Source organism: Acipenser ruthenus, chromosome 3 (genome assembly GCF_902713425.1).
Source record: "Acipenser ruthenus chromosome 3, fAciRut3.2 maternal haplotype, whole genome shotgun sequence".
Taxonomy (NCBI): domain Eukaryota; kingdom Metazoa; phylum Chordata; class Actinopteri; order Acipenseriformes; family Acipenseridae; genus Acipenser; species Acipenser ruthenus.
In genome coordinates, this window is record NC_081191.1 from 104,345,430 (window position 1) to 104,370,991 (window position 25,562).

Genomic DNA, 25,562 nt, shown 5'->3' on the forward strand with positions numbered 1-25,562 from the left:
CAACAAACACAAAAATATAAATTATATATATATATATATATATATATATATATATATATATATATATATATATATGAATAAAATGCAAATAAGCAAAAGATTGTAACAGTACCCACTAAAAAATGGAATGAAATACTAGGTTATCTGTGAATGTTAATATTTTAAATAAAGTTGTTATAGGCAGAGTTAAGATCCTTGCTGAAGAAAATGTAACCCCTTCAGAACCTAGTCATGTCTGAAGCTTTAATCCAAAACGGTCCTGTTACTAAAAGAAGAAACTAGAGTACATGTGCGCTACGGTACAGCCTAAATCAAAGGTGCCAAACCATTTTGTCAAGAGCCATACCAATGACGAAGTATATTTCAACAAAATAAATTACATCATATATTAAATAGTAGCAAATAAATAGCCAAGTAGCTAAAGACATTGTCCTTGTAGTATCTTTCAGTTTCAAACTCGTTAGAGCCTTCATTTCTAAATAAAAAGAGTGACATTTTGAGCTCAACGAGCCAGTGCACAGCCATGGTCAACAACTCAGTTAAAATAAACAGTGGAAAAAAGCTGTAATGAAATATTCAAAATGAAACAGCGATACGAGATATGAATCTCTGAAAGCAGCTGATGCCTTTGTAATAATGCAAGCACTGTCTACCAACAGCATATGCAAATGAAAGTACCAATATATATACGGCAATGTTCAGCAATGAAACACCAAATACATTTTACTTTCCACAGCTGATATTTTTTCCTGGTTAACACTGCTGCTTGAAGTACACTGTATAAAAGGTAAGGGTGTTATTACAGATGACAATTTAAAATGCACAACAATTCATACAGAGTTCATAAAACACAGAGCTAAACCTCTCTGTGTTAAACATATTGTTAGATTTATTGTGCTTTATTAATGTATTACTGTTTCAAAACTACTGTATACACGCAATGTGGCAAAGCTGATAATTGGGGGGAAGAATGCATTTTAAATGTATGTTGTCGGTGCCTAAAATCATATACAACTTATTTCTAGAAAATTTAGTAAGCTATTTTTTCCTTAAATCACACATGCCAGGTTTACAGTAAAATAGTGTAAAAATCAGAATTTTTTTTCAATGTAGTTTTCGGTTCTAAACACATACAATAACATTCAGTGTTATTAAAACTAGAAATTCTGCATCGAACTGTGCATTCACAGTAAACTGGCAAGTGTGCGTAATGCAGTGCTGCAATGTTAACAGCGTTTTGCACAAGGCTGTAAGTTAATACGCTGCGAGACATTCTTGCTGTTCAAACTGCGCAAAATGATGTTTCTTATAATAATGTCAGACTCATGGTGTCTTCCAAATGACTTTCCATTTTTTTTGTATTACATTTTAAACCGTTTAAAACATCCCCAGTCCTGGGGACCCACTGTGTCTGCTGGTTTCCATTCCAAATGAGCTCTAAGTTACTTAACTAGACCCTTAATTGAACTGATAATTTGCTCAATTAGACCTTTTTAATTGTTATCAGATGTTAAACAGTTGCAGAGTTCAAGTTACTTATAAAATAGTACAGCTAACTTGAAATATGCAACTGTTAAGAGCTGAAAACAAATAAAAAGATCTAATTCAGGAAATTATCAGTTTAATTAAGGGTCTAGTTAAGTAATTGAGAGCTCAGTTGGAATGAAAACCAGCAGACATAGCGGGTCCCCAGGACCAGTTTGTGAACCACTGCGCTACAGTATTACAAGGTGTGCTAGAAATTTTACTCTTTGGCTATGATTGATTTCTTATCCTTGACTTACCATTCCGAGTACAAGAAGTGTTTGAAATGGCAATACAACACACTTAAAAAAAGTTGTGCATCACAAAACTGTATCTAGGACTAACCTATTGAAGCTACTATTGTGGCAGCTGAGTAATTTGCACTTTTATATTTTGCAGTATGTACAACACATTTCAGATTTTTGGTATTTAAACTAAAAAAGACAAACAATTAAAATAACCTTTTAGTTAGACTAAATAATGTAACTAACACTGCCTCCCACTTTGTTTTTCTTTCTCATTTTAGCATTAGACGGCTGCCGTCCATCTCATGTCTATTACGCAAGGCTTGGATATTTTGTCCATCAAGGTGCTTGAGGACGACGCAAAAAGCACAGTATTTGTTATTCAAATCAAATGTCAAAACCATGTCCTGTTGGATTACTGGCGAAGAAAAACCTTTTTTCATAACGGCCAGGTGCAACAAACAGATATAATATGTTCTGACCCCATGGACAGTATAGAGTTTGTACTGAGAGTGCTACATCGCTCAGTAACACTTTCTAACAGTGACTACTGGAGTCCCTTTGTCATTGGACTGGTGCTGGATGCCCTGTATTTTAACTACCAACTTCCACCCCACATAATGTGGAATGGAAATATCACTGAAGTGATGAAGGAAAACACCCTACTTATGAGTAAATGAAGCAGTGAGCTTCTTTTAAAAGAAGTACTGGGAAGTGTTGCAGTTTTAGTTGGCATGGATGCCACCATTACTAATACACAGATAAAAGACAAGTCCATGCTATTTACAGTATCAATGCCCGTCACACCACAAATGATATCTGACTATTCAATGTTGAACTCAGCTGGTAAACAACAGTAATCTGGAGGAAAGACAACCCTTTCAATAGCTAAGATGTAGGTCACTTCACCTTGGAGCACAGGTATTCACTTTTCTAGTAGTTCTGGATTATGAAGCACAAAGACTCAAATGCAAATATTTATTATTTTTCAAAAACTTAACAGGGTGTTTCAGAAGTCCTGGCCCAGTGTTTTTATGTTTCTTTTGCTTTGTTCCAGGTGAGATTCTAATGTGCAGTATACTATGGCCAGGATTTTGGAACCCCCTGTATTTTACACAATATACTGAACAGAGTATTTTCAAAACAAAGTGTTGGTTTGTCTTATTGGATATTTAAATGAGATTCAAATCAATTTGATGATCAGCTAATGACTGACACACAATTAATTGTTGGCATATTTGTTTTTGTTGCAATTAATAATTAAACATGGAAATAAATATATATATATATATATATATCTATATATATATATATATATATATATATATATATATATATATATATATATATATATATATATATATATATATATATATATATATATTGGATTCTGCCAAGTAAATGCCTGATTTGAACGATCCCACCCCACCCCCCCCCCCCCCCCCCCAGTGACTCCGCAGTATTTTCAGACACTTCAAGAGTTTTTTGTATTGAACATTTTAATGCTAAAGTGCTACTTTGGGTGTTAATGTATTATTTCGTGTTGTGGTTCCACACTGGACACTGCAATTTCTTACTTGCAGAGATGATGTAAAGCCTTTTATTTTATTGGACTGAAAACGTCATGTGTTTATATATTTTTTTTTTTAAATGCAGTGACTTATTTTAGCTTTTTTCACCTACAAATGTTTTTTTTCATGATATGGGTTTGCACTAGACACTGTAGCTTTTAAGTTTAATGTCTGTAATGCGAAACGATTTGAAATGACAAAACAGTTGACATACTGCAGCAGCTTTGAATTGTATTTCACCAGTCAGTAAATATGTTAACTGCACTTTTTGATTCTTTATCGTGACTGTGTGCTGAATTTTAAGCATGCCTAACTGTAAATGTATTCTATCTACTGAATGTTAAAAATACTCCCTCTGCAATAATGGCTGTAATTTCACCCATCTGAATCACTGCCCCACCTCCCCTTATGACAACTTTACGCCCCCCTGGGCGTTGACTCGGCAGAATCCAGTATATATTTTTATTACATGGAAGTCCATCATGACCAGCACAAGTATCACATGTATATTATATCAATTGTGTTGTGATCTGTGTATTGTATAGCATTGTGTCCAGTGTATTGTTCCGCGTTTGGTGAGATGACATTACCTAGGTATAAAGTCTGCTGCTTGGTTGCTTCTGTATAGTGACATGCAATATAGAGGCACTTACAGTAGTATTGAAAGAAACCTAGTGACACAATTGAAGAAACTCAATTCTATGTCAGTGTCCTGTGTAACATGTATACACATTTGTTTTTAAATCTAGTTCATTCACTCAAGAGATTATATTACAAGTTTATTGTTTCATCACCAAACCATGGTGTACTTGGAACAAAATTATAACCGTCTAGTTCTGTAAAAATGTTCCCCATACTAAAATGAAGTAATTAAAGTAATTTCTTTCATAAACTTTTTTGTACTAATGTTACTGTTAAGACCGTAATCAACTGTTGCATTTTTTCTTGTGTTAAACAAGTAGTATTTTTTTTAAATATATAAAACATTAATATGACAATCCTGTCTGTGTTTATATGCACAGGCTGCTGTTGTTGTCTTCTAACATCTTTAAATGACGTGGAACTTAGATTTTGCACTTATCATCCCCATCACCAAACTGGTACAAGTATGCAGTAAGGCCCGCCAGGGTGTTCGTATATGTCTAATATACAGACGCCTCGGGATGTTGTGCAGCATGAGACAAAGTCGAGTGCCTCCAACCCCCGAGAAGTCCATACATTTAACGTTTACGGACACCCTGAAGGGCCTTATTCCATTTATAATCCAAGTAAAACAGTGGATTTGAAGAAAAAAAAAAAGGATAAATCATACTTTTTTTTTTTTTATTTCCTTATGCCAATAACTCTGAACTACACACTAAAGTAATCTGAGGAAACTGATTTTATTAAAACATGCAAAAGAAAGTACATCTATTTTTTATATTGTGTACATTGCCATTGAAAATATACACCAGGGGTTGAGACGGCGCAGACTTATTTTTTTTCGTGTCACTGACAGTGCAGGCACACTGTTTGAGCAGAACAGACGGGAGGAATAAAAATATATTCAACAACGTCTCAGATTTCAGGAATTTGTTCAAGGTCTGTGTCAGAGGGGTGGATAATGTGCAGAACTGTCTTTTTGTGTTTTTTCTGTAGCGTTTACAAACCGCTAAAAATACATTACTTGAAGTGACAAAGTCGGGGTGAGCGAGTATAAAGACAGCAAAAAAAAAAAAATGTTGGTATTTTTTTTTCTTCCATTTCATTGAATTGTTCTTCATCCAAATCAGCATGTCTACTTACTACTTTGGGATTTGCAGGTAGTTGGTCACTCAGTTTCATAGTTATTGTGTACATCTGTAACTAAGAAAGATGGCTACTGATACTTTAAATTCTGTGAGGCAGCGCAGTAATTTAGCATATGTGACAAGGCTCCAACTGTCTGTATCCATCAAATATACGGACAGCTGGAACCTTGCTCGACCAATCACATTGCTTGTTTCACATTCCATGCCAGCCCTGGATTATAAAGTAATATAAACTCACCATCATAAACAAAGTATGTTCCATCCTTGAAGACCAACACAGCAGGTAACTCTTGTAATGTCACATGCTAGAACACAACATTAAAAGAATTAGCAAACTCTTCCTCCTTTCTGTTAAAATGATTAAAAGTTGGGAGAGTTGTAATGGCACCATTTTAAATCATTTAAAAAAAAAATCAACCTTCCTGCACATTTCACACGGCAAAATGTAATGCTCACTGAAACTGCAAGAGTTTTAGAACACATTCGAATATAAACCGTAAAAACAGACATTAACAAGAAAACAAAATGAATGCTCTGTTTCTTAAGATAAATAAACAACAGAAAGGATGTGAGGATGTGTTGTCAAACACAACACTGGAAGACTTCAACTGTGGCGAGATTACTGAGGTCAGTGCTTTTTGTATATGGACATACATACCTTAGGCAAAACTTCCTCTAAAGCAGAAAAGAAATATGTGTACACAATCAACTCTGATGCCACTTCAATGTACTTCTCCTAAAAAAAGAGGTGCAGCATCATTTGGCACATTTCATTCAGTTCTGAAAAAAGTTATTTTAAACATAGCAAAAACTAACACACAGTTGTTTTGATAGGGATTCAGCAACAATGACACATTAAGCTATTCACCCAAAGGGGCAAACGCAGCAGTTTAGTTTCTTCTACTTATTATTGGTAAAATCGAGTCCAGCTTTTAAAAAAATATTGTTGACTACCAATTATATTATTTTAGGAAGGACCGTTTCATATACACATTGATGCAGAAATGAAAAAAAAAAAACACACACAACTCAAACCTTTAATGGTGATTCTCCACCAACATAAAGAAAAAGCACATTGTGTCTCTTTTGCACATGTTCAAACATCTGTTGGCTGGGAAGTGAACGAACAACTGGCCTGAAAAGGGAACAGAATTAAGATTATTTTTTTTTTTTTAAATATAAAATGTATTGAAATAATACTGGTTGCAATGATGAGGCTAATGTGATCAAAATGCTTATGGTTGTACTGACAGAGCATAAGATGTAATTTCAGGTAAGAAATGTGATTTTGCAGTATTGGTGAGCACCCCTTTAAATGCATTTTAGTTCATTTACAGCAGCTGAATATCCATTTGAATGAATAAAAAACAAATCTTCCTAGGACTAGGCTTAATGTTGATAACACCAATTTATGTAATTCCATAGTAACATTTTACATTAAAATAAATATTTTTTTAAAGTTCACTCGTCAATATTCATATTACATGTGATTAGCACCCACTTGTGGGCAAACAAGTGAAATACATCAAAAATATGTAGATTCAGTATATATTATGCAACAGATTATACAATAGATTACTACTGAGCGCCACAAACTTTTTTTTTTTTTTTTTTTTTTTTTTTTTAATATTAATTAGGGTTAAATCAGATTTCACCTCAAAATTGAGTCACTAATACCTGACAAAAACTGTTCCTGAACATGCTATATCTTTTTCAACATCACAGCTGTTACATTTATATTGACAAATCTATGTTCATAAATTACTATTGACCCATTTTCTCTGTATGAAGGGAATATATGTAATTTCTTTGAGTATTTCCTGTTTATTTATTGTCTCGTCTGGCTCAACTATTACCATGTTCATTAACACTTTTAAAACAAGAAAAAAAAAAGTTAGATTGGCAATAAAGAAAGAAAGAAAGAAAGAAAGAAAGAAAGAAAGAAAGAAAGAAAGAAAGATCCTTTTCAAAGCTGCTTTATCAGCATGAAACACACATTGTGGTCTTCTTGTAGGGCAGAATCAATTTCAGGATTTAAGATTTCTTAAATACTCTTCAAAATGTAATGTAAAATTGATGTATTGCCCCCTATCCCCATCCTCCGTGTAAAAATAAAACCTTTACTTATTTTAATTCAACATTTTTTTTAACCAAATATCTGTATAGAAATAACAAAATCAGAATCAGTATTCATAGTTCAGTGTCCAGTTACATTCAAATGTATATTCTACGCAGGAGGGAGAACTTACCCTGCTACTCTATTAGCAAATTCTATTATGTCGTCTTTGGTTCTTGGTCCTCTGTAATTGTAAGCCAAGTCTCCCTTCAACCTTTGGGATTGAATAAAAAAAAAAAAGTCCAACTTGTCAGTTTTAAAGGATAAACCTTCAATCACTTATTAAATAAAATAGAGATATATAACAAGCAAAATATATGGGATTTTTTTAAAAACAAATTAAACAACTTTGCAGTTTCTGGTGTTGCTTTCATTATACCAACTACCACAGAACAGGGTGATTTGCCCAGTCATTCTATTACTGGATTTTAATTAATCCAATTCCAAACTTCGATCCAGAGCTGATTCTGTTTATTAAAATAACTGATAGAGATTACCTATCTATAATCTATGTCTATATCTGTATCTACACACACACACACACACACTAGCTTTCCTCTTCAGGTGTAACACAAATTTTACATAAGAAATAAACAACCAACAAACACCTACTTTTAAAAAAAATAAATAAATCACTACATAGCGAATACAGGAACGTTTTTCATGCTTTAACTCTCAACACTTGTGGTGCGATTATACCTACAGTTTTATAGTTGGATAACCACGTACTCCAAGTTCTGAGGCAACACCTAGAAAACAAATGTATAACCATTACAGAATGTTTCCATGCTGGTATGATCACATCGTTTTTCACATAGGAAAGGCTATTATAATTGTCTACTCATTTTTGCACAGCATGTGCATGTATACTTTCACCTTTCTGTGCGTTTGCTGGTAAAATGGGAAGACGAAAAGTAGTGCGTGTTAGTTAACTGCTTATTGGTTATCTGCTAAAATGGCGTACAAGGTGGATTAACACACATGACCTGAGCGAGGCAAGTGACGCGAAAAGCAAAAACAATATTGCTTACCACGTATTTCAATGTGAGCGCCAAACACTGCTGTGAAGAGACAGCAGTGAAATACAGGCAAGGCCTTTTTAGATTATTTTTCGTGTCACACGCCTCATTCAATCGTGTGTAAAAATCCCCCTTAACACCGGATTTCAGCACCTTGGAGCTGGAAACACTACAGAGCGACTGTGCTGAAAATGTAGCAAAATGCCCTGACTGATGGTGAATATCCAGTTTTGAGAATTAACACTCAGCAATCACTCTGATCAAGTAAAAAATACCACCCGCAACTGCTGGACACAAACCTAGAAGATGCACTAAGATGTGTGTGTCTGATATGTTCATGCCCAAATTACAAACTCTGTTGAAAGAGAAAGACTGCAAAGTTTCATACTGAATGGTAATAGATGTTTGTTAAGTAATTATACATGTAAACACAGACTTCGACACAGAAAAAAAAAAAAAAAAAAAAAAAACAACATTGGTGTTGTTGCATGTTGATTTTGCCAAAAACTTGTGTTGTCCCTGTTTGAACACCAGAATTGTGTTACATAGAACACATTTTTTATTTTACAGTGGTGAAGTACATTTATCTGCATTGTGTAAGTGTATGCAAGGTGTTTTCTACTAAATGTGCACGCGGCTAAAACGGCATTGCCATATCCAGTTGACAGCTTCTATTGGACAACAATGGTCTAGATACAAGGAGTCCTCAATGACTCCCTTAGTAAAAGCACTACTGCCTGCAGTGGTGGGCGAGTCATGCAAAGTTGGTTTGAATCCCGCTCACACCTTCTCGATCTTGGCTGTGGACCCACAGGGAGTGCTGCATTGGTCTTTCAGCTCCCGAGGGGTTAAGGGGGAGAATCGGCTGGGGGCAGTTCACATCATCATGTGTTAGTGAACCCTTCTGGTCAGACAGACACTTCTGTATCAGTGTCTTAACTTTTCACTCCAGATTTTTCATAGAATATCCTCTTTTTTGAAGACACGTGTATTCAGAATGTTTAAGTCACATGAAATAGAGGTTTCATTATACTTGCACTTATAAGGGTGTCCCCTTAAGAAACAGGCAAGTCTTTATTATCGTGTAAACAATGAGAATGGTAAGGGAATATTTCCAACTTACTAAAGACTGGATGAATAAACGTGTCACTGGTACAAAATATGCTGATGTATGTTTTTCATATTATTTATGTCCAAATTGAGCTGGAAACCTTGTTTTCCTGCACCCAGTCAGTCTAAGCAGGGTTTATCTGTTTACCAGCAACAGTCAAACATTTGGACGGACAAGTGCTTCCAACATATTCAGTGGTCTGTAGGACAAGTGCTTCATAAATATAATTTAACAAAGTCTTGTATAATGAAAGCTGATGCTTCCTGTATTGCTGTGAGCCGGCATCTATGCAGTGGTACGGTAGGTAAAGGTCATAAATGTTGGGAGCCAGCAAATGTCACTTATGCAGTGTGCATAGCAATATATCTCTTATGTCTTACCAATCAAATTGCAGTTTCAGTCAGCTGTATTTCATGTTTGAAATGTTAAACAGAAATGCAATATGAAAAAGGCAATACAATCTGTAAACATGGCAAGCTTAAACACAGATTTATAAATTCAGGTTTTATCTCTAATATCACTATTTAGTAAATACACCCATCAGTGAATGTTGATTGTGAATTAAGTTAGTAAGTTACCAGTGTTTTGCTAAATTAACTTCTGGAAGAATGTACCAAAATGCATACAGTAAAATAATCTGCGTTGAAAATCAGTGTCTGCCATTTACTGATATGCAATATTGATAATATGAATCAGCCCCCAAAAAACACAATCTGTGCATCCCTAGCTAAAACTGCCACGCAAGATAGGTGATGTGCAGTACTACATATACTGTAGTATACTACTGTACATCTGCCAAATGTAAAGCGCTTTGTGATGGTGAAAGGCGCTATATAAAATAAAGATTGATTGATTGAAATGTAACCTTCAATTTTAATGACCAGTAGATTTTACCATAAAGTCGCCACGTTGATGACTAAGCATTTACAGCAATAAAGGCTTTCTACTTCACTGTCAGAATCTGCACCGCCCTGTTGATCTCTCCGAGCCAATCCTTTTGTGGAACAGGAGTTAAAATAACTACACAGCTTAAAAAAAAAAAAAAAAAAAAAAAAAGAGATCTGTGCTGCAGCGCTACAGGCCATTGAATTTCCCTGATTCGCTCGGTTGATCAGCTTAGACGCCACAGGAAATTAAAGAAAAAAAAAAAAAAAACTCTCAAAATATCTCTTAATTACCCTAAATAAAATGTCACAGAAACTGAAGCAACAGTAAAATTTATTTGCATCTGGATTTGGAAAATCCACATCTGCCAAATCCTTGAAAATGACAATGTAAAAAGATGAAGAGGCGGAGTTAACAGTGTTAGTATTTTAGCCAGCTTGTCTATGACAGTAACTGAAAAATAAAGAAATATGTTCACTTCCTTGGAGTTTTTATTTAGTTATCTTCCTGGCATCTGATTAATATAGTTATATCTCCTGGCATTTTATGTATATACATCACTCACTGGCATTTTATGCACATAGAAAATAGTTCCCTGGCATTTCATGTAAATATTTCCCTTGCATTTAATGTAAATAGTTCACTGGCATTTCATGTATACAGTTACCTGGCATTTTATACACAAATATAGTTCCCTGGAATTGTATGGAATTAGTTCCCTGGCACATCAAGTGTATATAGGTTCCCTCGCACAATTTGAAGATAGTAAATAAACACCTACTACATGAAAACAAAGCGTGCATATACATATACATGTCTCCTTTTATTGTCCTCGTTTGAAAATGTTGGCCACCATAAAAGTTCACTTGGCCACTAGGTTTTGAAAGCTAGTGGCCAAATGGCCATTAGCTTACAAAGTGATTTGTCCTACCCTGAATGTGCATACCAGGCACCATATGTTTCATCAGGAAACGATTTTGACTATGTTTACAGTCTCATTAAAAGGATTTAACCCCTTCCATATGTTCCACTATATCAAGCAAGTCTCATCCTTTATTACACAACAGGGACCTTACCTTAGTCAAGCCATTTAATTAATTCCCTGGAGGAATACTGGCTTAGAAATGGATATGCTAGAGCATAGATGTTTCCAAGCAAAAATATATTAAAGAAATGAGCCCAGTGACTACTTCATGGAACATAAATTCACACGTGACATTTAGTCAAATCTACTTTTTTAAAATAAAGGCACTTACCGGTGTAAGAGAACTGCTGATAAATATTTTTTTTTTTTTCCATCTAAAATAATTAATTTTATTTAAACAAACTGTAAAACTAGAGATTCTCCAACTATTAAGATTTTTTTTAAAAATTATTTGCACCATGTCACAATTATTTATTATAAATCAGTGTACTTAATTATAAATTTTTAGAGAATTAATAAATTTATGTATCTAAATATATTGTCACCAAATAAATAATTCATTTTCAATTATAAAACCTCCATGGGCCTGGATTTAAATTGAAATAATAAAACGAATACAATCCCCATGTATTTTATCCATCACAACTGGATTTAGATAAAGGATAGTTATCACACTCTTGTGTGTGATGCATACATAAGATCTGCTAAGTATGAAACTTGCGTAAAAAAAAAACTGAGGGCAGTTAGTTAAACAGATACGATTCAAAGAGACAGAAGTAACTGTCCTTACTGGAATAAGCAGTAGCATCTATCTTCCCAACTCGCACAGGTGAACCAGAACTGCGCATTTCAGCCCCCACCTCGTGCCACACGGGCTCCAGTTTCTTGCAGTGGCCACACCAAGGAGCATAGAACTAAAAGAAGGACATATTTTAAAATAGCAGCACAGCTAGCAAGAAAATGAAGAGTCATTCTGTTCACTGCATCAATAAAATATAGCACGTATTTTGCTTCACCCCCACCCCAACAAAGTAAAACCTTTTAACTGTATCCCTAAGGTCTGATGTTTCTTCCAGTTACACATGTGCAGCTTAGGAAGATGTTATTATACTTAAGGGTACAGTAACTGAAATTCAGGAGAGTTGGAATAAGATAATATAAAAGAGTAATTTGTACAGAAAGTTGAGACTCCACACCCCAGTTATTGCTAAGAATTCTCAATAGATTTCATTAGGACTGTTTACGAACAGACATCTCTTGAGATCCTTCATCTATTTCTGCTAATGAGGCTGCTAACAATCTACAAAACGTTACCAGTAGCTAAGAAACTGGGTGAAGTGTCTAATATTTAACATGACTTTATAAGCCCACTTTAAAAAGAAAATCAGAAACAATGTTTAGGAATGTAAAAAGTATAGTAGATTGTATGAACATATTCAAAAACTACAACATACATACAGTACTTCCAGGACTCTTTGTTCTTCTTTACGCTGAAGATAGTTCTTAATGACTTTCGCTGTATGTTTGGGGTCGTTGTCATGCTGCAGAATAAATTTGGGGCCAATCAGATGCCTCCCTGATGGTATTGCTATTGGCAGCAGTGGTATGGGCAGCAGTGTGGAGTAGTGGTTAGGGCTCTGGACTCTTGACCGGAGGGTCGTGGGTTCAGTCCCAGGTAGGGGACACTGCTGCTGTACCCTTGAGCAAGGTACTTTTCCTAGATTGCTCCAGTAAAAAATCCTGCTGTATAAATGGGTAATTGTATGTAAAAATAATGTGATATCTTTAAACAATTGTAAGTCGCCCTGGATAAGGGCGTCAGCTAAGAAATAAATAATAATAATAATAATAATATTGCATGATGGATAAGTATCTGCCTGTACTTCTCAGCATTGAGGAGACCATTAATTCTGACCAAATCCCCAACTCCATTTGCAGAAATGCAGCCCCGAACTTGCAAGGAACCTCCACCATGCTTCACTGTTGCCTGCAGATACTCATTCGTGTACCGCTCTCCAGCCCTTCGGCAAACAAACTGCCTTCTGCTACAGCCAATATTTCAAATTTTGACTCATCAGTCCAGAGCACCTGCTGCCATTTTTCTGCACCCCAGTTTCTGTGTTTTCGTGCATAGTTGAGTCGCTTGGCCTTGTTTCCACGTCGGAGGTATGGCTTTTTGGCCGCAAGTCTTCCATGAAGGCCACTTCTGACCAGACTTCTCCGGACAGTAGATGAGTGTACCAGGGTCCCACTGTTTTCTGCCAATTCTGAGCTGATGGCACTGCTGGACATCTTCCGATTGTGAAGGGAAGTAAGCATGATGTGTCTTTCATCTGCTGCAGTAAGTTTCCTTGGCCGACCACTGCGTCTACGGTCCTCAACCTTGCCCGTTTCTTTGTGCTTCTTCAAAAGAGCTTGGACAGCACATCTGGAAACCCCTGTCTGCCTTGAAATTTCTGCCTGGGAGAGACCTTGCTGATGCAGTATAACTACCTTGTGTTTTGTTGCTGAGCTCAGTCTTGCCATGGTGTATGACTTTTGACAGTAAACTGTCTTCAGCAACCTCACCTTGTTAGCTGAGTTTGGCTGTTCCTCACCCAGTTTTATTCCTCCTACACAGCTGTTTCTGTTTCAGTTAATGATTGTGTTTCAACCTACATATTGAATTGATGATCATTAGCACCTGTTTGGTATAATTGTTTAATCATACACCTGACTATATGCCTACAAAATCCCTGACTTTGTGCAAGTGTACCTAGAAGAATTGATGCTGTTTTGAAGGCAAAGGGTGGTCACACCAAATATGGATTTGATTTAGATTTTTCTTCTGTTCACTCACTTTGCATTTAGTTAATTGATAAATATAATCTATTAACATGTCTATTTTTGAAAGCATTCTTACTTTACAGCATTTTTTCACAACTGCCTAAAACTTTTGCACAGTACTGTACATACATATACATATATATATATATATATATATATATATATATATATATATATATATATATATAGCCTTATTGAATCTTCTATTTTTTTTTTTTTATGTCTTGTTTAAGTTACCAGATTTACTCAAATGAACCTCAAAGTTGATTTTTCCCCTTTGCACAGCACACATGTCCCAAACAGCACAGTAAGCGAACTCCTCTGAAAACGTCAGTACAATTGTTATGGTCCCATTTAGTGTCACCAGTATAAAAACATGAATGCATGACTGATTATTCCTTAAACAAACACGGACAGAGTATAGTTCCTGTTGGGATAATATAAAGTAAGCCCAATCTATCTGGGACAATCGCAACTACAAAAAGTGCTTCCTGTTCTCTGAAATAAATCTACTTTGGATAGAATTGGGAATAGCCTGTATACTTACATCTATTAACCAAGTATCACCCATTCTTGAATCCTTAAAGCTGAAAAAAACAAAGCAGAAACAAAACACACAATCAGTGTATTTGCTTTGATTATCATATTAAATAGAAAATACATTCAAACCGTTGACACATGGCTTCAGAGTGTGTGACAATACAATCTACAATTCAACAGCAGTTCCAGCAGAAATGTTTTCAAGAGCATGTGAAACGAAATTTTAGCGAAGTAAATTCCTTGATAAAGCTGCAGTCATTATCAAAGTTGCTAACACGAGGTAACTATATACTGCGATTGAAAAAAAATATGTAGGCTGCTAGAAACCTACCAATGTCATTTTCGACCTGATGACATGAAACAAAATAATGTCTGTAACCTAAATTGAAAATAATAATTCTGCCGCTACCGATAATTTAAATAAACACGTCGCTACAGGTACCACTAACCCATCCTAGTACCTTCCTCCTGCCCTCCAGTCATAACCACACACACGACTTGACAACACCAACGACTTAAAATAATAATAATAATAATAATAATAAATCAATCGAATTACTTACGAGTCATCCAGCTCTTCTACAAAAGCCGAGACCACTGCAGTGCAAACAGCGGCTGCACAAAATAAAGATAAAATGCATTTCAATAGAACTGGAAATTAAAAATGAAAGCGAACATCGTAATAGCGATGTGTATACACATAATTACAAGAGGCATAAGAAAAAAATCACAGTTTTAATACATTACCTGCATAGAACAAACTGATCTTTACTGTCATCTTTACAGGAGGAAGCACCAGGCAGGAAACCGACAACTAAACCAAGTTTACCAAGCATGCGCAGACGTCACGTCATCGACACAGGGTGTCTGGAGTGGCTACAATAAAATCTCTGGGTGCGTTCACGACACGCAGACTTTCGTCATTCTGCGCAGAATTTGCACAGAATCCGAGCAACTAGCCAATGAATTTTCAGAATCTTTGCAGAATCTGCGCAGACTTAGCAAAGTCTGCCTCTCGTGAACGCAACGTCTGTGTCAGGATATTTTAGTTTGTAACAACCTTCTTTATATTTCAGAAATTATTTTGCAAGGAAGGGTGTACAGCAGGTTCATAGTGTGCTAACGAAAATGATTATATTTCAAAATTACAGAAAGTTTCAATATGTACGCTTTACCAATTTAAATACAGTTTGGCAAAGCAACTGGTGGACTCGGGTTTTCTGGTCAGTGTTAAACATACGAATTGCATATATAATTTCAAACGATTGGAAGCATTGAAAACTTGCATTATCGGTCCCGATTATTTATCAGACTACTCTGATGTGTAAATAACACCGGTTCTGCGGCGCCAGGCATACTTGCTGTTGACAGAAAGAAAGCCATTTTTAGAATGACAGGTGAAAGGTTTGGCGATCTGTTAAAATAGCTTGGGACCGTTGCTTCAACGCAAAAAATACACTTGAGATTCCAATGACATCCGCAGAAAGACTTCCACACACTGCACATTAGAGCAACTGGCAATCAGGTTGCCAAATGTTTTTTTTTTTTTTTTACAAAAACCCGCCCAATCAGGAGCGTATGTTGTGACATCACTCCATTTTAGCCTTCTAATTGTGGAATAACGCAGATTTTTTAAATTTTTTTGTCGAATAATTTTCTCGAAAAACTAGGATCCCTGGTAATTACTAAACATTCACCTGAAATACGGTCAATTAATCGTTTTTCTTTAATCAAGTAAAACCCTTGACAACAAATTCTCATTTGAATAACACCTGTGCCTTTTAGAAATTGTTTGTAGCCCAATACGCTACCCAAATGCAATGTACGTCATATCCACAGATATTGATACTTGTTATTGTTATAATGTGTGATAACAGTGATGTAAACACTACGGGTTGTGTATCATATAGCTTAGTATTTTCCTTAAAAATATTGTTAATGGGGGCTCCTGAGTGGCACATTCAATAAGAGGCGCTCCACGTGGAGTGCAGGATACGCGCCATAGTCTGGACATCGCGAGTTTGAGTCCAGGCTATTCCACAGCCGACCGAGGACGGGAGCTCCCAGGGGGCGGCGCACAATTGGCCGAGCGTCGTCCGGGAGGAGGGAGGGTTAGGTCGGCCAGGGTGTCCTCGGCTCACCGCGCACTAGCGACCCCTGTAATCTGGCCTGGCGCCTGCGGGCTTGCCTGTGAGATGCCTGAAAGCTGCGTTGTCCTTTGACGCTGTAGCTCTGGGTGGCTGCATGGTGAATCCGCAACGTGAAAGAAAAGTGGTCGGATGACAGCACACACTTCGGAGGACAGCGTGTGTTCGTCTTCGCCCTCCCGAAATTGGGAAAAATAATTGGCAACGACTAAATTTATAAAAATATATATGTTGTTAATACGTACTTGCCAACATTTGGAAACTGTTCAGTGGGACAAAAACAAACAACAAAAAAAAAACACAATCATGTAATAATAGACGTATCCATCATGACAGTAAACATAGACACAATGAAGCGTTCTTACCTTTGTATACCGGTAAGTTAGTGATCAACAGATGTGTCAGCCGCATGAAAAGCACAGGGTGTGGTTTTCACTAACTCTATGGACATATGCTAGGAAATCGGGACTTTCCCAACCATATAGGGACTGTTGGCATGTATGCGTGAACCCGCCTAATCTGGCAACTGCTGGCAATTCCCAGTAGTGTGGCCACAAGCCTCTGACTCCACTCTTTACTTCAGGGTTTTCTTGCTCTTCACAAATCTATCAAGAGGCTGTGTGGTCCAGTGGTTAAAGAAACGGGCTTGTAACCAGGAGGTCCCCGGTTCAAATCCCACCTCAGCCACTGACTCATTGTGTGACCCTGAGCAAGTAACTTAACCTCCTTGTGCTCCATCTTTCGGGTGAGACGTAGTTGTAAGTGACTCTGCAGCTGATGCATAGTTCACACACCCTAGTCTCTGTAAGTCGCCTTGGATAAAGGCATCTGCTAAATAAACAAATAATAATAATTGTCTCCATGCTCACAAGCTGCTTTATTTTTTTTTCGGGCAGCAGTGTGGAGTAGTGGTTAGGGCTCTGGACTCTTGACCGGAGGGTCGTGGGTTCAGTCCCTGGTAGGGGACACTGCTGCTGTACCCTTGAGCAAGGTACTTTACCTAGATTGCTCCAGTAAAAACCCAACTGTATAAATGGGTAATTGTATGTAAAAATAATGTGATATCATGTAACAATTGAATAATACACACCAATGCTGTTTCTATTCTAAGTGAGGGGTTATAGGAAATTTCTTCTATTAAATACTATTTTATAGTCTTTTGTGCAGCCTGTAACTTGCTAAATTACATTCAATAGTAAATTCATACAAAGGTTTTGACGTGTGATTTTTTTTTTTGTGTGTGTGTATTTATTATTATGCTAAGCAGTACTCTTTTTATGGCTTAATTGCAATGACATTAAACACCAAGGTTAGATAATAGTGTCCGCTTTACAAACTCCATCAACTTAAATTCAAATATCTTTGCTTTTGGACTTGACTACTTAAATGGAAGAGAATGGTTAATAAATGAATGGGTTTCAGTAGGACTTCTATTATTTACCATTTCCTAAACAATTTGCCATCAGTCGATTAAAATGTTTAATTTGGTCTCCCCACACTCCACATTGACAGTCTCCATGGTGGCGTCCATGTTGTTTTAGTGAATCTCACCAGCTTTCTAGCCCAGTGAATCTGGTGGTTCATCGGTGAGCTTAATAACAGTTCGGGGAGCGTCAACTGTTGCCTTTAACAACCATTCAGTGACCACAGAGTGCCACCGGGTGAGCTAATGTATATGCCCATATTCACATCATGACACTTACGATGATACACTGTGAAAAATAAAGCCTATACATTTAAATTGATTAAACTTCCACAAGCTTTCAGCTTTATTTTTCAAATTATATCATTGTTAGTGCCCTGATGCATGTAAACAAGCATGTTACTTCTTATTGTATTCACTTTGTGAAGGAAAATGTGTATTTTACTGACTTTACTGTGTTTAATTCTAGATACAGGTACCCACAAAACCAAACATTTCTTCATAATACGTATCAAAATACGATCACAGGTTATGTTTGTAGATATGTGTGAAAAATAATATTTCTGACAAAGTTTTATGGCAATTAGGCTTTTTTTCACATTTATCCCACATAAATTATACACTTTAAATGTCTTTTCACATTATAGCACAAATATAAAAGTCTGTTTGTATTTTGGAATCCACTGCATCTGTTTCTCTCCTAGAGTTCTGTCAAAGATATTCTTTGGTTCTGTTGTCCGTGTAACAATCCAAACTTTGTGTTGCTGTTGTCTGTGTCTGTTTGAAGCTGATAATAGGGGCACTGCCTACGAGTGTACGTGGCAAACTTGAGCTGACTCAGGGAACAATGCGTTCGTAGTAGAGCACAAAACAGACCAAAGCTGTCACAGAGCCCCGCTCTGGAGCAGGCCACTTTTGAGATGGCTAGACCTGGGACAACTGCGGTTACACACACACACACAAAAAAACAAACAAAAAAAAAACTAAACCTTGATTAAAAGTGGCTAGTGTAAACGGGGTATAAATGACTTTGGTATCATTCTGGACATACTAACAACAAACTCCAACAAATGTGCATTATCTTTCAGCAGCAGTCTGGAGGATGATTATCTAAAAAGACAAAGACAAAGTATTCTCAGAAGCATTTCAGAATAACTAAGCAAAACCAAATGAATATACTGAAACATGGAAATATAAGCTGTTGCTAAGCTATTTTTTCTAGCCTCCAGCATTTTGTTGTTGTTTCAAAGTATGGAAACTGTAGACAGGGCATTTACTGTAGATCAGTGTTAAAAACATTGTCTCAAGAAGTCAAAGCTGTTTTCCAGTTCTGGAGGGCTTTATTTCCAAATAAAGATAACTGTTTAAAGAAAATGATGTATGAGCATGCTTTTAGCATTACCACCATAGCAGTAGCATTATTTGTAAATTGTAATCACTATGAATCACAGTGTGCTGTCTGAGCACTTTAGTTTAAGTAACCCATGCACATCCAGCATATTTCTACATTTACGATACGCTACCAGCGGGTGGCAGTGCAGACACAATACATTATTTTAAATTTGCAATGGTCAGACTTCCCTTAACTGATACATGAAATAAAACACTCTGGCTATTTCTTATTAACCCCTTTGTCAAAAATGCCACCCCACAGCCAGGCTTTGTATTACAATTTTTACCACACTGTCTTTAAGATGCTATAAAAAATATTTGAGACAGTAGCATTACATTTTTTTCAGAACCTTGCCAGAAGTACTACATTTTCATCCTTAGAAAAAAAATGTTTCTGCTCTGCATTTTTCTACTCTGATGCATTATGAGCATCAACAATTTACTCAAAGCCTCCACTAGTGTTTTTTTTTACTATTATAGCAACCCTGACTTGCATAAAGAAGGAAAAACATTTAGAGAAATAGCTTGCATCACTTGATTTTCAAGGTGTGGTATCCGAAGCATAATCAACAAGTACAGAGAAAAATCATCTGTAATTGACAAACCCAGGATTGGAAGACCCAAAAAGCTGTCTAACAAGGATGAGCAATACTTGAAGATAATATCCTTAAGGAATAGAAAGAAGACAAGGGTTGAATTGACAACAGAACTGGCAGAAGGCACAGGTGTTGTTGTCCGTCCATCAGCAGTCCAAAGCACCTTTGACCATTGTTCCATAGTCCAATTTCTGTGTTCTTGTGCATATATTTAGTCTTTTAGTCTTGTTCCCCTTTCTTAACAGAGGTATTCTTACTGCAACACATCCTTTAAGTCCTGATTTCAAGAGAGACCTTCGTACTGTTGACTTGACAGACAACGACACCTGTGCCTTCTGCCAGTTCTGTTGTCAATTCAACGCTTGTCTTCTTTCTAGGATATTATCTTCAAGTATTGCTCATCCTTGTTAGACAGCTTTTTTGGGTCTTCCAGTCCTGGGTTTGTCAATTACAGATGATGTTTCTCTGTACTTGTTGATTTATGCTTCAGATACCACACCTTGAAAATCAAGTGATGCAAGCTATTTCGCTCAATGTTTTTCCTTCTTATGCAAGTCAAGGTTGTTATAATAGTAGAAAACACTAGTGGGGGCTTTGAGTAAAATGTTGATGCTCATAATTCATTAGATTAGAAAAATGCAACATGTCTAAGACTTTTGCACAGCATTATATATACTGTGATAGATAGATATATAGATAGATAGATAAAAGTATTAGCAACCAAATGAATATGAGGATTGAAAGTCAGTTTTTCGTCAATGATACAAGGTACATTTAGCAAAACTGGAAAGTTTTCTTCCCATGTTAATCCAAGTGCAAAAAGGCAGCAACGCAAGTCCATACAATATATTCACATAGCAAAAATAAACTTTGAAAAAGGTTTGTGTGGTTGTGACTAACATCTTGCTACATGTGTTTTCAGGGTTTGGTGACTCCAGATATTGTTGAATCTTGTGACATACTACAGTACACTACATACATAATCGTGGAGATCTTCAACAATATTAGTGATGGAAAGGCTGAGTACATTTATTTTTGTTACCGGTACATTAAATTGATGTTAGAGCTGCATGGAATAGTGGAGAATAGTGGAGTATGTCCTAGTTCCTGACAAGATTGAAGCAGAAACATGGATTTCAGAACCCCTGTTCCCACCTGGCTGAAAAACTGTAATCTGTGTTTACACAGACATGAGTTTATGGCTTAGGCATCTTTATGAGGATTGCTGTTGTAGAGCAGTCACTTGGCCACTGCGCACTGCTGTTGTGGAAAACAAAACATTCACTGCAGAACCTTGGATGAGGATGAGCAACCCTAACAAGCCTCAGGCGTGGTCTCAGGCAATTAGTGTATTCCAGAGAATCAGATTTTTGAAAGTCATAAACCAAAAAAAAACATGCCCAAATGTACCTTTCAGTTCAAATATTATGGATATATATACAGGTACTGGACAAAAAAAAATGGAAACACCAACGTAAAGTCACTTAATAGGGCGTTGGGCCACTATGGTATCCTGCTCTGTGGTATTTGATGAAACTGGCTGCTCGCACCCCAGGTTGAAAATTGCGATCAAGTCATCTGCAGTTGCTAGCCTGTTTTGCTTTGCACTTCGAATTAATGCACAGATATCACGATCCTGGAGTATGCGCTTCCACCCACTGTTCCATGCTGACATCACCTTAGACACCGTTGCTCGTGAAACATCAGCAAGTTGAGCTGTCTTGGTCACTGAAGCTCCTGCCAAACGCGCCCCAACAATCACCCCTCTTTCAAAGTCACTGAGGTCTCCTCTTGCAGCCATGCTAGCCATAATTATAGGCAACCAGGCCTGTCCAGCATTTTTATACATGACCCTAAGCATGCTGGGATGTTATTTGCTTAATTAACGCATGAGCCACACCTGTGTGGAAGCCCTTGCTTTCAATATACTTGGTGTCCCTCATTTACCCAGGTGTTTCAATTTTTTTGTCCACTACCTGTATATCTTTATATGTTATCAGATTTTTCTTTAGATACTACTCCATCAATTTATAATAAATAATTAAATGTGACTACTTAGGCTACATTTTATTCTTAGCAGCACATACAAAGGTTTTTTTTTTTTATCAGTGGTTCCACGAAAGCCAAGATTAATATACACTGACACAGTCTTAATTAATTTTCACTGATGTCTGATATAATCCACTGGTGATAATATGCATAATTACTAAACTCATTTCTCAAGGCTTAATGTAGGATATTATTGATATGCCTGCATCTTATGCAAGGACATGTGTGAGTCACCCACAAGATATTTCACTACAGTGCCTGCAATAAAAATAACCCCATAACAAGTGAATTCACATTTTGGTACTTAAACACATTGGCTTCTTGTAAGGTAAGTCATTTTCTGGGAGTGCTATTTTCAGTATAGATACATGACAATTATATAGTATTTAATGTTTATATTGTTGAAGTACAGATGAGTCTGCATTCCGTAGGAATTCTTTGTTGAAACCACAATAAAAAAGTTTACTAAAGAAGGATTATGCGTTATGACCTTTTATTATCTTTTAATACCAAAAAACGGGCCTGCTAAACTCTTAGCTGATCACAGTTGCATCTGGTAAACAATGAGTTGTTGTTTATTTAACTCAAGTTAAACTGTGGATACAGTTGGATACCTATGGGCCTGATGGTCAAAAGGTTTGATAAATAGATTAAAGACTAAAGAGATAGGTGTGATGATGTGTGTACTGTAAATTAGCACAAACTGACTTAAAGAATGCCAAATCTTTATAAACTGGGTAGAATTAAAAAAAATAAAAAAAATGTTTTTATCAGACACCAGATGTTGCCTTTCATGGATACTGAGTTAATTTAGCATGAGGTGTTTTTTTTTCAACCCTGAAACTCTCAGACAGTTCACAAGATAAATTATCTGAACATCTCTTGACTTAAGTTATTCCAACATATATGGCAGAAGACCTCCAATTTCACAGGATCTAACGTATACAAAGCAATGAAAAACCCTTTATGTGTCAGTGTAAATTTTTATTTAAAATGCAATTGATTTTAAAACAGCCAAGAAATGGTAAGGACGAGAATAAGTGGTCTTTTAGCTTTCATTATCAAGAGGGTATGGCATATTTACATAAATTTGCTACCCCCCACTTTGGGAATGAATGGTTTAATATTGGTCTGTTTAGTCCAGTAAAACAGTTGCTTTACATTAATGGAGATGCCGGGGTTATGTAAGGAATAACACACAAGAAAGTGTGGATTGCATCTGTTCCTTGTGAGGTGCATTGTGACGCACGAGGCACAGTCAAGTGTCCTTAAGTGGGCTTATAAAATAAAATGTTAAAGTAATACACATCACAGTTCAATTACACCTTATCATAGCGTTCCTACATTATTTTAAAATATTAAAATACAATAATAAAAAGCAATCTATACTGGAATGGCATAGATGGACAAGATGTTTCCAATATCACTAATAATGAGACAACATAATGTAACCAAAGCATGCAAATTAGGTCCCGGTAACAAAAAGAGAACTACTCTCTGATTGGTTAATTTCAACCAGAAATATCATTGGCATTACTAGAGTCCTTCTCAAAAGATTGATTTCAGTTTGGATTTGGCTTTGACCTATGCAATCTTAGCTTCATCCTTTCCAATCTCGATGGAGACCTGCCAACTGTGGAGAGACAGGGGTTTGCAGTGCTCAGATCAGAAGACTGGCTGGTGACAGTGGAGAGACGTATCGATCAGCTACTAGATGAACAAGTCTTTTTGGGGAACCCTCAGGAGCACCCCAGGCAAGGGATATAGCTGGCGATCACCATCCTGTATTTTGGATGGGTGATGGCATAAATGATTGGGTTATGAATGGCAGGTGCCTTGGCAGTTATAGCAGGGATTGAGTTAATGTAGGGAGTCAGGATGTGAGCATAACCAGCAAAAGCAGTGAGTGCTGCAGTGGAGTAGGGTGACCAGGAGATTACATAGAGTAGTATAACAATCAAATCCATTTTTGCCATTTTCCAGTCGATCTTCATCCTCTGGTACTGTTTCTGGGACTCCTTGAATGGCCCTGAGGATAAAGAAGTAGCATTATATGATAAGGATCAGCGGGATGATGAATATAAAGGTAAATAGCAGCATGGTGTAGGCACACACTGAAGGTGTAAAGGTTATAAAGTCACAGGTACAAGATGTTAGTAAACCTTCAGGAACATAGGCACTCCATCCGAAGAATGGTGGCAGGCTCCGGGCAAGTGAATCGAGCCAGACCCCAGTAAGGGTAAGCAACACGCTGATGGATGCAAGTGGTTGTGTGATTACAAAGTAACGATCCACTGCAATCACCATCAACGTGATCACACAGCAGATCCCAAAGAGCGCACCACATAACGCATAGACCTCACTGCCCTTTTCTACGAATTGCTTGTGGAGACTGGTGATGAAGAAGATGGGTGCCTGGGTGACAGATATTGCCAGATTTATAATAAACATATTCACTTGTGTCCACAAGCTCTTACTCCTGCAAAAAGCATCAATCACCAGAAAGTTACCCAGCATGCCTGTTATCCCCACAGCGAGAATGACAGCCCCTATGGTGTAGCGAGCATGATCTTGAACATCCACTGTAGGAAACAGTTACGTGACCTCTGGCACCGTTGGCAATGTAGTAGCAAGCGGGATCAGATCCACAAGCTTGTAGGCCTCAGCTTCTGAATCATTCCAAGTTGAGAGTGCCTCCACAATCCCACTGCAGTTGGGGTCCTTAAAGGGGCAAGAGAAACCCCTTCTAATAGACGGAATACTCATTCTCTTATAATATTACTACAAAACAAACAACAAAATATGTGTATACATTATAAGAGTCTGAAAGCAAGCCAGCGCTCTTGATAAAATACTACAATCCTCCTTTCCCTCTGCTCTCTGTATTCACTGGTCTCGTTGATCGCAGGTTTAAGATGTCTTTCAGATCAACGGCAGCGAATGGTAAGCCACACACCATATTCCTTCGAATTTAAGACGCACTTTTAGGGTTTTCAAAAATAGCCTGCGTCTTAAATTCGAGTACAGTATAGTGATGCATGTATTAAAATCGCCAAGCACAAATTGGGAGAAAAACAGGTGTGAGTAATCACGACTGGAAATGAGAAGCAGAACATAACTGTAATGCCCTGTGTGACAGCAGACGCACGCAAACTGCCTCCATATGCGTAATTGAGGTTGTATCTTTGTAAATGCATATTTAATTGGATGTTTTTTCCTCAAATTCAGGGTGAGAAATTTGAGTTGCGTCTTAAATTCAAGGGTGTCTTAAATTCGAAGGATTACGGTATATACTGTATATATATATATATATATATATATATATATATATATATATATATATATATATATATAGTATATATGTAAGAGCCCACATATGTTCAGTCCCTCCCACCATGCTAAT

General features: G+C 36.8%; 1 protein-coding gene and 1 pseudogene across 1 annotated transcript in view; both read right to left on the minus strand.

Annotated features, from left to right (window-relative positions):
• The window catches only part of LOC117435341 (protein disulfide-isomerase TMX3-like), a 31,716-nt gene extending 16,301 nt beyond the window's left edge, over window positions 1-15,415 (minus strand). The window contains exons 1-9 of the mRNA XM_059020404.1: window positions 15,300-15,415; window positions 15,116-15,167; window positions 14,560-14,599; window positions 11,977-12,100; window positions 7,950-7,995; window positions 7,380-7,460; window positions 6,166-6,265; window positions 5,789-5,866; window positions 5,369-5,435 (exon numbers count right to left, since the gene is read on the minus strand). Coding sequence (XP_058876387.1) covers window positions 5,369-5,435; window positions 5,789-5,866; window positions 6,166-6,265; window positions 7,380-7,460; window positions 7,950-7,995; window positions 11,977-12,100; window positions 14,560-14,599; window positions 15,116-15,167; window positions 15,300-15,330 — 619 coding nt within the window. The 5' untranslated portion in view covers window positions 15,331-15,415. The remainder of the gene's footprint in view (window positions 1-5,368; window positions 5,436-5,788; window positions 5,867-6,165; window positions 6,266-7,379; window positions 7,461-7,949; window positions 7,996-11,976; window positions 12,101-14,559; window positions 14,600-15,115; window positions 15,168-15,299) is intronic.
• Window positions 15,416-23,898: 8,483 nt separating this feature from the next.
• LOC117394593 (melanopsin-A-like) lies at window positions 23,899-24,925 on the minus strand (annotated as a pseudogene).
• Window positions 24,926-25,562: the final 637 nt, after the last annotated feature.